This window comes from Chrysochloris asiatica, unplaced genomic scaffold (assembly GCF_000296735.1).
Source record: "Chrysochloris asiatica unplaced genomic scaffold, ChrAsi1.0 scaffold00029, whole genome shotgun sequence".
In the NCBI taxonomy this organism is placed as follows: domain Eukaryota; kingdom Metazoa; phylum Chordata; class Mammalia; order Afrosoricida; family Chrysochloridae; genus Chrysochloris; species Chrysochloris asiatica.
This window is the reverse complement of record NW_006408547.1, coordinates 4,146,943-4,158,906: the sequence shown is the minus strand read 5'-3', so window position 1 is coordinate 4,158,906 and position 11,964 is coordinate 4,146,943. Positions and strand designations below refer to the sequence as shown.

General features: G+C 38.4%; 2 protein-coding genes across 2 annotated transcripts in view; one reads left to right on the top strand and one right to left on the bottom strand.

The window, feature by feature from the left end:
- LOC102817350 (translation initiation factor eIF-2B subunit delta-like) overlaps positions 1-10,529 on the bottom strand; it is an 11,470-nt gene extending 941 nt beyond the window's left edge. Inside the window, exon 1 of the mRNA XM_006851531.1 lies at positions 10,361-10,529. Within this exon, the coding sequence (XP_006851594.1) occupies positions 10,361-10,529 (169 nt within the window). The remainder of the gene's footprint in view (positions 1-10,360) is intronic.
- LOC102830049 (fibroblast growth factor 14-like) overlaps positions 1-11,964 on the top strand; it is a 978,820-nt gene that overhangs the window by 124,616 nt on the left and 842,240 nt on the right. The window lies entirely within an intron of this gene.

The following is an 11,964-nucleotide window of genomic DNA, read 5'->3' as shown; positions in this document are numbered from 1 at the left end:
GGAAACCCTGAACAGGGTCGCTATGGGTCGGAACCGACTCGACAGCACTTAACAACAACAACAACAACATATATGCAAATGGTGAACAATTTGCCTCATCTGATCCTCTGCAGGAAACAATTTAAAATGCTAGATATAAGGTTTTTAAAACTTTATAAATCTTCAAAAGCTATCAATAAAGTAAATAACACTCAGGCCAGGGACTAAATGAAGGCTAGAACCCAGAGCACTGAAGTTGGCATTTGTTAAATCAAGTGTGCTTCAGCAATCATCTTCTTGGCTTTGCGAGGCTCACTGGCTGATGTAAAGTCCTTGGACTTTTCCTAGTCAGATCTCTTTTGGAAAACGTTCAGTGGAGATTGGATCTACAAGGTCAAAACCCTTAGAATTAGAGTGAACTAGAATTCACCTGCCTCCATGTCTTCTTCTGACTACTGGTGTGGCACTATAGAATCAGCACCATAAAATCAGCACCAGACTGTTAATGACAAGGTCTGCAGTTCAAATCCACCAGCTGCTCCTCGGAAACCCGATATAGGGTTGCTATGAGTCGGAACTGACTCGACGGCAGTTCTCAACAATAAATCTTTTCTACCTCACCTCCTCTTCACAGATGCATGGCAAATTATCTGTCTTCTAAATGCTGATGTTGAATGAAATTGTGTTCAGAAGAAAGAAAATTGCTAAATACAAAAAGGAATGGGCTACCTTGACAGGTGAAACAATAAATAGATTAAAATGAACAAAACTTGAGAATAATAAAGCACAGACTATAAATTAAGTATCTGGAATATTTATTGAAATAAAAGTGAGGAATGGAAATACAACTAAAAAGATATTAGATTGAACCAAAGATAATTCCTAGACTTGAAAAATAAAACACTAGAAATTTATAGTCTAGTGAGCTTTTGTAGCGTAGTGGTTACAAACCGGGCTCTGAATCTCAGGGTCAACAGTTCAAAACTATCAGCTGCTCCACAGGAGAAAGATGAGGCTTTCTGCTCCTGTAAAGATTTACAGCCTCAGAAACCCTGTTCGGGGTCGCTATGGGTCGGAATCGACACAACGGCACTTAACAACAACATTGTTGAGATTTGTTGTTGTTGTTGTTAGGAGCCGTCTAGTTGGTACCGACTCATAGCAACCTTATGCACAGTAGAATGAAACACTGCTTGATCCTTGACCACGCTTGAACCCACTGATAGTGCTACTTTGCCAATCCATCTCGCTAGGAGTCTTCCTCTTTTTCTCTGATCCTCCACCTTACCAAACATGATATCCTTCTCCAGAAACTGGTCCCCCCTGAGAGATGAAGTTTGGTCATCCTGGCCTCCAAGGAGCCTTCTGGCTGCGCTTCTTCCAACACAGATCTGTTTGTTCTTTGGGTAGCCCATATACGTTCACTATTCTCCTCCAACACCATAACTCAAAAGCATCAATTCTTCTGTGGCCTTCCTTATTCACTGTCTAACTTTCACATGCATATGAGGCTATTGAAAATACCATGGCTTGAGTCAGGCGCACCTTAGTCCTCAAGCTGACATCTTTGCTGTTCAACACTTTATAAAGGCCTTTTACAGCAGATTTGCCTAATGGAACATGTCATTTGATTTCTTGACTGCTGCTTCCATGAGTGTTGGTGGTTGATCCAAGAGAGATGAAGTCCTTGACATAGTAGAATGAATAAATAAGTCTAGTATAATTTTATAAAAGTATATCCCTTAATATTAAAAAGAATGAATTACATTCATGCATTCAATATGGAGCACTCTCAAAACATGATCGTCTGTGAGAAAAATCAAATCCCATAGGAATATGTACAGTATAATCCCATTCATGTAAAACTTGAAAACAGGTAACATCAAACCACATATTATTTTGAAATAAAAATAGTAGGATGTGACACTGGTCCTTGGGAACTGATGGATAATGCTCTACCTGTTAGTTTGAGTGGTGGATTCACAGGCATTAATTTTAGCATTGTTCTTTAAAATGTACCTTTGTTGTATACAGTTTATATTTCACATAAAATCGATCTTTGCTGTGTGTAGGTCACTAATGTCCAAAGTATGGCTGTCATTGCTTACAATGTGAAGTACGGAAATGAACTGAAGATTTTCAAGAAACATCTTTCAAGGATTTTTGTTGTAGAGGACAGAGAGAAATGGAGTGGTTGCTGATATGGGGATATGGACTCAGAGGAATTGTTTTTTAAGATGTTATATTACTGCATGTTTGAATGCTGATGGGGATGTTTTGGTACCTTTAGAAAACTTGATGCTAATGGAAAGGACAGTTGATATGGAATATGAGAAGGACATGGCCTTATATAAAAGTTTGGACATTGAAGGAAATTAACAGGAAGGTTGTGATGTCTTCTGACTCATAGCGACCCTGTATCAGGTTTCTGAGGTTAGTGGTCCAGTGCTTAACCTACAGGGCCACAGCTGGTAGACAGCGTGTATGAGTATAAGTGCAGGTAGTTGGAAGATAGGATGATGATAATGCATACTTCTTTTCTAAGAGTTTCATTTTTTTTCTAAGTGAAATCAGATGTAGAGCCATCTGCTGAAAGTAAAAGAGTTGAGAGAACTGGAGTTTTGAGAAGAAACAAGGTGTAAAATAATCTCCAGGGACTATTGTAAAAGAGTGTGATAGGACTTGTGGTTAGTATTTTTAAGGTGAGGTCTACTAGTGACGCTGGAGACCTGGTGTGGCACTGTGTAGGATAAGTTCAGACCACAAGGTCGGTGGTTCAAACTCAACAGCTGCTTGTTGGAAACCATATACAGGGCCACTCTGAGTAGGAACTGGCTCGATGCACTTAACAACAGCAACAATAACAACAACCGGCAAAGCTACATGTTTTTCTCTAATTATCTTCATCTGCATGGATGCAGGTGGGAGGAGGTTTTGACTGATGAGTAAGTCAAAGGGAAAGAGCAGTATGGAAGGGAGATTTTGATGATGTACTGATATCTAAGGAGCCCTGGTAATACAACAGTGTAGGCACTCAGCTGCTGTCCTAAAAGGTAGCAGTTTGAACCCAGCCAATGTCTCTGAGTGAGAAAGACCTGCAGGTCTGCTTCCATAAAGTTTACAGCCAAGGGAAGCCTGGGAGGCAGTTCTACTCTGTGAGATCGCTGTGTGTCAGAATCAACCCAACAGCACCCAACAATGCTGCTGTCTAAGATGCATGAGACAGAACAAGAGGAAAAGAGGGAGATGAGGGGAGCTTAGAAAGAAACACTTTAATGCTCCTCTGTTTCATCATTTACCGTAGTTTGCCTCACCTATCAATCTGTATTTATTTCTATCTCTCATAATTGCTTATGAGACCATAACTTATTATTTGGTGGTCCAAACATGTTCTGTGGCAGTTTTGTTTTCCTCCAGAATGTGGCAGCTATGGCTTCATATGATAAGCACTGGACTTGGAACCCCAAGGCCTGTGGTTCAAGTCTACCAGCCAATCCACAGGAGAAAGATGAGACTCTCAGCTGCCACCAAAAATTTAAAGCCTCAGAACCCCCATACAGAGTCGCTATGAGTCAAAACCTATTCGACCGTACTTTACAACAACAAAAACAAATAACTGTTGATCGAATTGCATTTTCATACTTTTCTTAGTCATTCATGTATGAGTTACATTATGCAAACTTTTACTGAAAACTCTGGAAAAGCCAGAGCCATATAAATATGTATAAGGATTTATTCTGTTCCAAAATGCTACTTTAGATTATAGATGTATCAGCAAGGCTGAGATAAAATAAACTTCTTATATTATGGTCAATTTTGTCAATTAAGTAGATGGCTGAAACCAAAGAGTTGTGTAAAATTTTGGGCCTGAAATATTTTGACTATGTACATTTGATCAAACTCACCTAAGTCTTGCCAATTCTCCATTTTATTTTGAGGAAAGTCTAGGTGTTGAAAAAACAAGGCAATTGCATGTTGCTTCAAAAAAATAATTTTTTATAGTAGCAATTAATTTGAAAACTTATTAAAAATATACGTGTGTTGTGTGTGTTGGAGTAGAGGGTTAGCAGAATTAGAAGGAAAACATGGGCTATATAAAATGAAAGTTAGGTCAGGGATCAGTGATTAGAAAAGGAACACTAAAAATATGTTCTTGTGTGTAATTATGCTTATCTGATAAAATATAACCAAGTAAGATTATTTTCTTGAGTTACAGTAATAAAGAACTTCAGTCAACAAAGAAGTATTGGATATTTTCTTGTGCCAGGTATTGTGAGATAGTTCCTAACCTCAGTGATTAAAAGCAGACACACATAATGGTTGTTATTTTAGAGTTTAAAATCTGATGAGATTGTAAACGTGAATCCTTGCAGAGAGAGAATCCGCAGATTTTGGTAAGTGGTTAAGTATGAGGAGTAAGGCAGAGAGCATAGAATAGATGAGACAGACATTTCAATTCTGAGCCACAGAGGATGGTGACATTAATGTATACAGTGAACAGAAGAGGGTTATAGAATCTAGAAAAGATGCAGATTTATTTGTGGAATAATTTGAGGGTTACACAGACCTTTGTGTGGAAATCCAGCAGTCACTAGGTGACATTACCAAGGGGATGACTCAGAAGTAGCACCAGAAGAAAGTAGAAAATACGATGACAGTACAGTATTCAGGTAGAGGGAGGCAGTGTGTAGTGGTGAGGCAAACTGCAGCTCTTTGGGAGTGATGACGAGTTCTGAGAAAGGGATCCAAAGGCCAGAACACTACTGTTGCTACATACAGAGAGCATTCAGATCTGCCATGGTGTATGTACATAATTAACTTCAGTTTTTGAAAATGAATGTTTTATATGTTCTTCACACAGAAAATTTGAAATTGTGTTAGAATACATTAGGAAATATAAGTATATTCTAAAATTATGATTTTAGCAATAGAATAGTTGTTGGTGGTGATAAGCACCTTCACGTTGCTTCTAACTCACAGCGAGCCTGTATAGGGTTTCCAAGGAAGGGCTGGTGGGTTTGAACTGCCAAACCTTTAGTTAGTAGTCCAATGCTTACCTTACAGTGCCATACCAGGACTGTATAGGTAACCTTAAAAGGTGATTGTGTTGGTGGTATGCCATGGAGTCGGGTCCAAGTCATAGCCATGCTGTCCCTGGTTTCTGAGGCTGTAAATCTTTATAGGAGCAGAAAGCCTCATCTTTCTCCTGCAGAACTGCTGGTAGTTTTGAACTGCTGACCTTGAGGTTACCAGCCCGACTCATAACCACAACACTGTCAGCTCCTTAGCCCTAAGAAATGAGGGAAATAAAATATAATTTTATGTACTTCAAAGATGAAGCACAAATAAAGCAAAAGATAGTTTAGGGATAAGATCAGCAAGCTTTAAAAGACTTGATTCAATTTGGGTGTTAATGCATTCAGCTTTCCATCTTATATTCCTAAAAGATTACTGGATAATATCTACATTTTGTGTTAGCCAAACTCTGAAGCATTCTCAAAACCATAACCTTCCTGGGGTATAGGGGATTTCTGTTACGCTGTCCAACTCATTTGCCAACTTGATTTCTTATGTGGTACTTTTAGTCTTAAGTTTAATGTTGCTGCTGACGGTGGTGGCAGTGGTGGCGGTGTGCCATGGGGTTGATTAGGACTCATAGGGACCCCATATAGGGTTTTCTAGTCTGTAAATCTGTAAGGGAGCGAAAAGCCTCTTCTTTCTTCCTCTGAGATCTTGTTTTACAACTGCTGACCTTGCAGATAGTCACACAACATAACCCACTACGCTCCCAGGGCTCCTGGTGGGAAGCAAAAAATGGAAAAAAACAACTAAAGAACTTTTGTTTCTTGAGACCTCATTTCCTGGGACCTTCCACTTCACTCCTACACCACTCACCACTGTTTCTTTCTACCTCACACTTTAGGCAGGCCCCTTACCTAATTAGAAAATCTTGGTGAATGCTGAGGTCTCAAGTAGAAATTTAGCCAGCCCTTGCCATTCTTTTCCTGTTGATTTCCCCTTTGGTCTCTTGTCTACTTGCCAGCTTGTATTTCTGGTAACAACACGATCATAACAGAAATATAAAAGGTCCAGCCGAACCTATGCGGATGCTGCAAATCCTTCGACTTTTAAACATGCACATTGCTTGATCCTAAGAAGCACAGATTTTGAATCTACTAGTTTTACACTCCCAAGGGATAGTTTGCATCCATTTTGACTTCCCTAGATTTGCTTCTCAAGTATATTTTTATAATTGTCCTATTTTTTGAATTATTCCTCCAAAGCATATTACAGACTTACCCATACTAACTTTTAAAGGAACTTAAGTTTTCCCAGGTAGATTTATAAATAACTTTTGAATTTCATTTATTACATTTGGGGTTTGTTGTTGTTAAGGGCTGTTGAGTCAGTTCTGACCCATAGCGACCCTGTATAGGATTTCCAAGGAGCAGCTGGTTGAGCTTGAACCGCTGACCTTGCAGTTCAAACAGCTTTGCAGTCTGGCATATTAACCCACAGCACCACACCAGGATGCCAATATTTGGGGTAGAAATGCAAATTCTTTGTAGGAGAGGTCAACCAGGAATAAACCCATTGGAAGCCAACCTTTTAAAGTATGTGCTGTTCTATTCCTTAGAAAATTCTGGCAGCGTTGTACTATTAAACTTTGATTAGAATGAGTTTTCTATTGATGTGGAAGGAAACAACTTTTCCACCATCGTTGAGAAAGATAGATTCTGTTTAAAGTATGTCTCAGTGATCTTGCTTCCAGTATAAAATAAGAAACAGATCACATCTAGTATAATCCATCTAGTGCCGAATTTGTTACATAAAAGCCACAAAATACATTTATTCAGACCTCTGATGAGGTTGTGCATGCTCTCACAAAGATTTGCAGGGTTACTTTGAGTTGGAACTGACTGGATGGTTCTGAACAACATCATCTTCCTTTCTACTTAGAGTTCTTTGAAAACAGAATCACTTACTGTGTAGAAAAGAATACTGTTTTCTCAGACAGTAAATTAAAACAAAACGACAACAGTAGCCGAAACAAACACCACCAGCATTTTAGAGCTTGTGTTCTTGGAGATTTTTTTCCTTCACCTTTCACATAGTGCTTTGTAAGTTTCATTTTAGAAGGCAATTTAACTAATTTGCTTCTTGATAAGCAGCACAGTATAATTAGGGAGTCCACCAGGGACAGAAAGTGTCAGAATTGCACAATGGGTTCATTATAAAATAGTGCAAAAGAGGAGCCTGAATTTACCAATTAAAGACAGCAAAAACTGTACAATGAAGTATTAAGGCGAGAAAGATAAAAATAAATATTTTCAGCAGAATGCCTCTATTAATCAATTGTGATCAGTAGTAAGTAGTCAACTGAAAACATAAGCTAATAAAAAGTCAATAAAATGACAATAATGAAAAAAATAGTACATCCTCCTTAAAGATTTTATTTTACATTAAATATATACTCCTTTATGGGTGCTTAGAGATAGCCTCAAAGTGTGTTTCTTTCATTATGGGTGAAGTGATTTGAATTCCTTCAGAAGTCACACCCATGAGCTATGATATCTAATTTTAGAGCTTTAAGTAGAACGGAAATTAAGGGGCTGAATCTGAGTACAGATTCCTTCCTGATTGTTAAAACATTTTCTTTGAATCTTGTATACAAAATTCAAAGAAGTTGTAGTAATTTGACTTTTTCAAATAAATCAACTTATTTTTCAGAAAATGACAATCACCTCTTTGCAATTTTACTTGTGATTTCAAAATAATTAAAAAGACATAATTAAAATAATAAGTACAACTGGTACAGATGATCATATTTTGGTAAGAAATGAATGCAATTGCATGGGCAGAGTGTGGTCAACTGTCCATGGGTGTCCGTCAGTCACTATTCTTCTGTAAAACAGTAGAAAAAGTGTAAAATGTGTTAGTCAATTAAATTATTCTGTCATATGGTGGTGGTGGTGGTGGTGGTTATGTGCCATGGAGTTGGTTCCGACTCATAGCTACCCTGTATAGGGTTACCGAGTCTGTAGATCTTTACAGGAGCAGAAAGCCTCATCTTTCTCCCATGGAATGGCTGGTAGGTTTGAACTGCTCACCCTGAGGTTAGCAGCCAAACTCATAACCACTATGCTACCAGAACTCCTTATTCTGTCATAAATTTGAGGATTTAATTTTTTAAATTAACTTGTATTTTAAAATGATTTTATGGAAAAGTTGCTAAGATAGTGCAGTGTTCCCATATACCCCTCACACAGGTAGCATGTTGACTAAGTATGGCATATGTATCATAACTAATGAACCAGTAGTAATACATTATTATTAACTTAAAACATTTACCATTGCTGTCAACTCATAGCAACACATATGCATCAAAATAAAACTGTGCTCTGTAAGCTTTACCGTGTCTGATCTTTTGGAAATAGTTCACCAGTTCTTAAGAGGCTCCTCTGAAAGGGTTTGGTTAATAACCATTTCAGCCTCGTAGGCAGGTACTGACACTTACTGAAGAGTCAATCCTGACTCACTGTAACTAAACATCTTGTTGTTGTTAGGTGCTGACAAGTTGGCTCTGCCTCCGAGAGACTACCTACACAACAGAACGAAACACTGCCTGGTCCCGTGCCACCTTCATAATTGTTACATTTTGAGTCCTTTACTGTCAGTGCATTTCCTTGGATTCTTTCTCTTTTTCACTGACCCTCCGGCCCTGCCTTTTACCAAGCATCATGTTTTCCAGGGATAGGTCAGAAGTATACTGAGTTCTAAGGAACATTCTAGCTGTTATTCTTTTAAGACGTATTTGTTCTTCTGTCAGTTCCTGGTTCTTTTTAAATTCTTTCTTGTCCAACATCGTAATTCAAATGCAACACCATAATTCTATGGTCTTCATTATTCATTGTCCAACTTTCACATGCATGTGAAGCAACTGAAATTACCATGACTTGGGTCAGGCACACTTTAGTCTTCTAGCTGATATCTATGCACTTCAACACTTTAAAGAGGTCTTTTGCAGAAGATTTGCCTAATGAAATAAGTCCTTTGATTATTATAATCATTATTATTGAATGCTACTTCCAAGAATGTTGACTGTGGTTCCAAGCAAAATTTAGTCTTTGACAACTTCAGTCTTCCTCTACTTACCATAATGTTATTCATTGTCCCAGTTGTGAGGATTTTTGTTTTCTTTACATTTAAGGAGTAATCCATTTTGAAGGCTGCGGTCTTTGATTTGCATTAGCATCTTACGTTCTCTTTGCTTCCAGCAGAAAATACTATATCATCTGTATATCGCGGGTTGTTAGTAAATTTTCCTCTAATCCTGAAACCATGTTCTACTTCATATAATCCATCTTCTCAGATTATCTGCTCAGCATACAGATTGAATAAATATGATGAAAGAATACCATCCTAGCATACATCTTTCCTGATTTGAAACCATTCAGTAGCCTGTTGTTCTTTTAAAACTGCCTCTTGGTCTAGGTACAGATTCCTAATAAGCATAACGAAGTGTTCTGTAATATCCATTCTTTGCCGTGTTATTCATACTTTGCCATGATCCACACAATCAAAAGCCTTTACATAGACAATAAAGCACAAGTAAACACCTTTGCTGTATGCTCTGCTTTCAGCCAAGATCCATCAGATGTCAGCAATGATAAGCGGAGTTCCACATCCTCTTCTGAATTTGGTTTGCATTTCTGACAGTTCCCTTTTGATGTACTCTTGCAATTACAAATATGGATCTCTTCCAATTGGTTTGACAGGTGAGCACCTCCAGTGCAGCATTAATTTGTTAAAAGATTTCAATTTGTTTTCTGTAAATCCCTGGAATCTGGCTTTTTTGTCAATGCCTTCAGTGCAGTTTAGAATTCTTCTTTCAGTATCAGTTGGTTCCAGATCATATGCTACCTCTTGAAATGCTTGAACATGGACCATTTCTTTTTGGTACAATGACTCTGTCTTCCTTCGATGTTTTCTGAATCATTCAGTATTATGTCCATGTTGTTAGAGTACTGTCAAGTTGGTTCCAGCTCGTAGCAACCCTATATAGGGTTTCCAAGGAGCAGCTGGTTGAGTTTGAACCTCCAACATGTGGTTCAAACTGACCTTGCAGTCAAGTGTCTATCCTTAAATATTTCTAATAGAGGGATGATTTTTTTTTTTTCATTTCTTTCAGCTTAAGAAATGTTGGATTTTATAACTCCAGATCTTTGCAGATTTCATTAAAATACTTGACTTTGTCTTCTTGAGCTACCTTTTGAAATTTATAGTCCAAATTTTTTTTTTTTTTTAAACAATAAGCACATTGGTCTTGCTTAAGGCCCTCTTCGTGTCAGAAGTCTTCCCTGGGGCCCCACAGACTTACCTCTAGTGGTCTTTAGGAAGACGGTAACAGCCTGAGACTTCTTGTGCTCTCGGCTGTTATATACCTCCAAGGCGATGTCAACCCGCTGGGATGGATTCATGCCAGTTGCCTTGTCGAATTTCTTCAGTTTCTTTCTAATACATGGGTTGCTGTGGGAGATAAAAGTCATGTTAACCATTAGGATATTTGCTGAGTTCTCGGGATCAAGGTCTGTGTACTTACAGTAAGCCTGGTAGATTCATTCGAAGAGTTCAGAGGAGTCCTCAGTTGGCTTTTGCTGAACTGCCCGTTTAGTAACTCCCTTCTTCAGACCTCTGAGAATGCACCTTTTACAGTGTTCCAGCTGCAACAAGCCTAGTCACTTAGATTCTAATTTGGGTCAGTTAGGCAAATTGCCCTTACTGGAGCCAGGGTCCCATTCGGGTTTTTTTCCATGGATGAGTGCTGCTTCGTTCCATGCCTTATCTCAGACCAGCCTTCTTTCGTCGCTGGTCAGAAGCAGGGTCAACAGAGCCTGATTATCTGCCCAATTAGGATGATGGTTAGCAAAAATCGTGGTTATTAAATTTATCATTTTGGTTGGGTTATGTTGGTGTGGCACTGTGGGTCAATGCGCTGGACCGCAAAGTCTGTCTAAACAGTAAGGGCAGCGATTCAAACTCACCATTTGTTCCTTGGAAACCCCACACAAGATCTCCATGATTCAGAACCAACTTTGTGGCACCTAACAACAACATCTCAGTAGGAATAATTTGAGTTTTTCCTATTTAACAAGTCCAAGGCAGAGGAAGGCGTATGTGCCCAGTAATATTCTGCAGCTTGTCCATCCATATTCAATCCTGTGGGCACCTGTGGAGGTGGGGGGTATTGTCTTGTCTCTGTTCCGGGTAGCCCTTGACTGAAATGGGTCCCTTGAAGAGTATGTTATAGAGAAATCACTTCTAAACTGCTTTCCCCAGTGGTTGAATAAGGTGGGGCTCGTTCGCTAGATCAGGCTATACTTTTCCATACTAGCAGCTGCTGGTGTACCTGGAATCAAAATAAGACAATTCTACAATCAAAAGCTACATTTCACAAAAAAGCAACCATTCATTTCTTTATATATTCACATATAAGCCTGGTTAGAATTCATGTTTTTACCTAACACACGTCTGTATTCAGTTTTTCTCTGCATGACTTTCATGTTGGCTTCATAAACGCATTACATATATGTAACATAACCTACATGCTCTTAGAATTCCAGGTTGTTTTCAGTTTATTAAACATAAATACAGGATAAAAACAAAAACAAAGTAATTTTACAGACAATCTGATGCAGCGATTTGAATAATTCATACTCTAAAATGGTATAATAATTTAAGGATTCATTCAAAGGTTTTTTTTGTTTTGTTTTGTTTTACCCATAATCTGGTTCATACATTGGCCAAGCTGTATTACAGTAAAACATCATTTTATTTTATATCATAGGAGTGTACCTACACAGAGACCAGTCAGACAGAATTTTGCCCTACAGAGCTTTTCTTTGGAATTGAGGCCTATACTCCCATTTTTCGTATTCAGAGGTTAACCTTAACAGAAACAGAAACAGAAGGGACACTTTTAGG